General features: G+C 47.1%; 1 protein-coding gene across 2 annotated transcripts in view; it reads left to right on the top strand.

Annotated features, from left to right (window-relative positions):
• RBPMS2 (RNA binding protein, mRNA processing factor 2) overlaps positions 1-2,721 on the top strand; it is a 46,933-nt gene extending 44,212 nt beyond the window's left edge. Inside the window, exons 7-8 of one of the 2 annotated variants that reach the window (XM_045285729.1) lie at positions 1,205-1,274; positions 1,796-2,721. In XM_045285729.1, the coding sequence (XP_045141664.1) occupies positions 1,205-1,267 (63 nt within the window). In that variant the 3' untranslated portion in view covers positions 1,268-1,274; positions 1,796-2,721. Of the gene's footprint in view, positions 1-1,204 lie in introns of both variants that reach the window. The other variant, XM_004711921.2, reaches the window with a different exon arrangement.
• Positions 2,722-4,028: the final 1,307 nt, after the last annotated feature.

Below are 4,028 nucleotides of genomic sequence, written 5' to 3'. Positions count from 1 at the left end.
TCCATCTACAACCTTAATTCTTAACATATAGATATAAGTACATAGATCTATTCCCCTCTTGTTATATATATTTACATATGTACATGCCTGTATTTAGACCTCTATAAATGTCTTTTGCCTCCAGGTTCTTTCCTCTATTTCCTTTTACTTTCCTCTTGTCTCACCATCATGTTCAGCCTTCGTTCAACTTTAGTAATTCCTCGCTGCTACATTGCCCTTGATTAAGCCCCACCAAACGTTCTACGCCCTTCTCTCCATTGATTTTAGTTCACTTGTTATTCCCTTGTCCCTGGGTTGGTTCCCCCCACCCCTACCTTCCTTTCTCCCACTTCCCCTTAGTATAAACATTTTTAAATGCCAACAGGTACAAAGGTGTTTTTTGTTTGTTTGTTTTTAAGGAAAGGGGGTGGTAGGTTGGGAACCTATGTTGTAGACCAGGGTTCAACAAACTTTGAGATGGAAGAGCCAATCTTGTCCCTTATAATTTAAAAATTATTTGAGAGTCATAAATAATTTTTTTACCAACAAATGAGACCACCAGTATCTGGACATCCTTTAAATTTTTTCAGTTTTACTTCAGAGCCACTTACTGAAAGAGCTGCATATGGCTCTTAAGTTGCCGTTTACTGACTGCTGCTCTAGACTTGAGACTTGGAATGAGGGCCAGGGAGGAAGCACTTGCTGGGACTCATCCCTGACTTCATTCGCTAGTGAATCATATACACACAGATCAGAATGGAAGACCCACACCCTTTGGTCTTTAATGCAATTTTCCATCTTGTTCTTTCTGACCACTCCGTGAAGTATCCATCTGTGTGGTTGGATAAGAGGACTTTGAGACACAAAGAAATTGAAGCACATGCTTCTCCTAAAGTGAGAACTTCCTGCTCTCCTGATCAACTGAGGAAAGGTGGACGGTCGACTCAAAGGGTGGATCGCTGACTCCCTGGCACCTTTGAAATCAGCCTAGTGTGTGTAAGACATGTCATCACCTTTGTCTCATGTGAACCTCTGTCCCAAGGGTAGGCAGGTCAGGTGGTATACAGTTCATTTTCAGATTGAAGAGATTGGTACTTAGAGGAGAGTGCCAGCCAGCGAGTAACAGCAGCAGTCCTGTGGCAGGGGCAGTGGAGGCTAGGTGACTTGGCCTGGCTATTGTAGTAAAGGACCACACAGCTAGCTCTTACTCTGACTTTTCTTGCAGGTGCGCTGGTACCCTTCCTCTGATGCCACTCAGCCAGGATGGAAGTATCGCCAATTTTGTTAGTTCTTCAGTAAGTGCTGCCTCCAAAGTACAGGACAACAGTCTCATAGAATCCTGGCTTCCCACAAAGTGGGGCTCCTCTATGAGCCCTCCGAGCTTGCTCCCATTCCCCCTGGGCCCGAAAGAGTGCTTGAGCTAGCTATGGAATTCCTGGGCATGCTCCTGGCCAGCTCTGGACCCAGGCTTATTCTCATGACACTGGCTGCTGTCTCTTCCCACCCCTGTACCCCTGTCTTCCATCTACACAAGCACCTCAGGGTCCCTGAGAACACAGAGGAGGACTGGTTCAGCTTCCCGCCTGCCCACGGCCACCTCTCTCGCCCTTCAGGTTTTGCCAGTGCGGCTTAAAGCCCTGGCCATTGTGGGGACTCCTTGGAAGTCAGTCTGGGGATCTGTATGATGGCACGCAGCTTCTCCAGTGCCCCTGGGCAGCCTGTGGGGAGTTGCTGCTTCCCCCAAGACTGAATTTTATTCCTGACTCAGTGGAGTGCTTCCCATTTCCTGTCTCCCTCTATGCTGTCCTTCCCCCAGTGCTCTTCTACAAGGCCTCCCAGGAAGATCCGTGGACCGCCTCGTTGCAACACCCAGATCATCCCCTTTGGACCAAGCAAGGCCAAACCTCCTTTCAAAACTTGCTTTGGTAGCTCCACTTCGAGGAAAGGATGGCATTTAATTTTGCATGTTTTCTAGCATGAGTTAAAGACACGGGTATACATGAGTGTACAGTTCTCACATGGGTGTCGCTATAGCAACAGGTCCTGGTCCTCTTCCCACACCCTGCATCTCTCACCCCTACACCTGCCTGCCCCATTGAGGACTCGCTCGGCATCTAGTTCTTCCTCCAGAACCCCACCCCACACACTTCCAGGTTGAACCAGCTACAACCAAAACCCAACCAGGATATAGCATTTCCCCTGTCAAATCGGGGTCATCCTCCGACAGCCCACCACTGCGAGAAGCCTCCCTGGCTGTGTTGCTTTACCTCACTGCAGTGCGCCCTCCTTGGCACCAGTCTTTATTCTTCCCAGAGTACCAGACAACCAAAAAGTGAAAGTGTTTTTGTACCCCATGTAACAAAATATTTATGCATCATAAAGGATTTTTCATGTGTGTGTGCAATTTTTAAACAAATGTTGTTCACCCTGTCAGATGAGTTTAATGTTTAGTTTGAGGTATAAAGAAGGAGAAAAAGGTTTTCTGTGTTCTTCAGCAATAAGCCTCGTGTGTGTGTGTGTGTGTGTGTGTGTGTGTGTGTGTGTGGTGTTACTTTAAGAAATGGGATGAAGGAATAATTGTGCAATTTTACTTTGTTCTGTGAGCAGACCCTTTGCTGCAGCTGGGACTGCCTTGATGTTTTCAGACTCAGAGACTAGGTGGTTATTGTTCATTGCTGGTCCTGTGAGAATGTGAAACGAGAATATATGAAATGCAAAATAAAAACAAATCATCCAAAGTGACTGTTCTCTGAGCCTCGCTTTCACCTTCACAGGAAGCAGACTACTGGTAAGAGGGCATAATTGGAGGTAGGATACCCAGACCCAAGGGGTAAAAGTGTGTTGAGCCTTGGCAGACTGTTCCTGCCTGGTGAGAGGGTGTGAGGGCTCAGCCTCTCCCTCCCGCCTACAATGTGAAGCCTTCCGGAGTAAGTGATTTGCCCAAGCACCATATATACAGCTGGAGACCAAGTCAGGGAGCCCAAATCAGGACACACTTATCACATACAAATGACACACACAACACCCATGGCACAGGATAGGATACAAATGACAGAACACATGGCACAGAACACATACAAATGATGCAACACAGGGCGCTCATGACAGTATGTGCACCATACTGTTAGGTGTTTTGTGTTAGTATATGTACACATCAACATGCCTCATGACACATACTATTTGTGTGTGTGTGTTTACATTGGTGCGTTTTTTTGTTTTTCCCCCTTTAAAAATAAAAACAGGAGACGGTCAAGTGAATTGCAGGGGGTGGAGGTGGACACACGCACACACATGAACACACACGCCTAACTAGCCATCCACCGAAGCACACACATACCGGGTGCCTAGAATGTTTGCCAAATCCTCCTGTTGTTCATTCCCCAGGGAGGATCGCCTTCCATCTTTTAATAAATCCTGTCATGTCTTTCTGCCGAGGTTGGAGGGGTTATTGATTGGGCCCACATGTTGGAGGTAACGCTGGGGTGGAAATAGACCCCCCGCCCCCACAATTCAACAAATTAAACTCTAATTTATAAATTTATAGATAACCACTTATTGATTAAGTGGTTGACGGGCCATGGCTGGGGTGGGGGTGCAGGCAGGCTGAAACACCCTAGTAGTTGGTAAATAACCTTGAATTTGGCTTCTGTCATTTTGGCTGAGGCTTGACTAAGGCACAACGCACACACACACAACCAGTTTTGAAATAAACAGTGGCTGGGAACACCTCAGTCTGAGGACTGCAAACATTGGGAATTTCCCCCAAACATTCCCACTTCGAGGAACTGCGTGTGTCAACAATTGATCGTCCTTCCCTGCTGGCGATTGGATGCCTAATCAGCTGAGTGTGTTCTGCTGTGCTCTGGGGACCCAGAGTCCCCCAGGCTGCCCATTCACCAGCTGACTTTCACTAAAAGCTCATTTGACTGATTGCGGTGTGGCTTTTTGGACTGTCTTGGAAACCAACCGGGTACAGCTCTTCCCAAGGAGCTGTCTGTCTGTTGAAGAATTCTCAGTCACTAGCTAGGCCACTCAAATGGGAATCCATC

The sequence above is a fragment of the Echinops telfairi genome, unplaced genomic scaffold (genome assembly GCF_000313985.2).
Source record: "Echinops telfairi isolate 266 unplaced genomic scaffold, ASM31398v2 ScPeMD7_7475;HRSCAF=8513, whole genome shotgun sequence".
NCBI classification, from domain to species: domain Eukaryota; kingdom Metazoa; phylum Chordata; class Mammalia; order Afrosoricida; family Tenrecidae; genus Echinops; species Echinops telfairi.
This window is presented reverse-complemented; position numbering and strand designations above follow the sequence as displayed.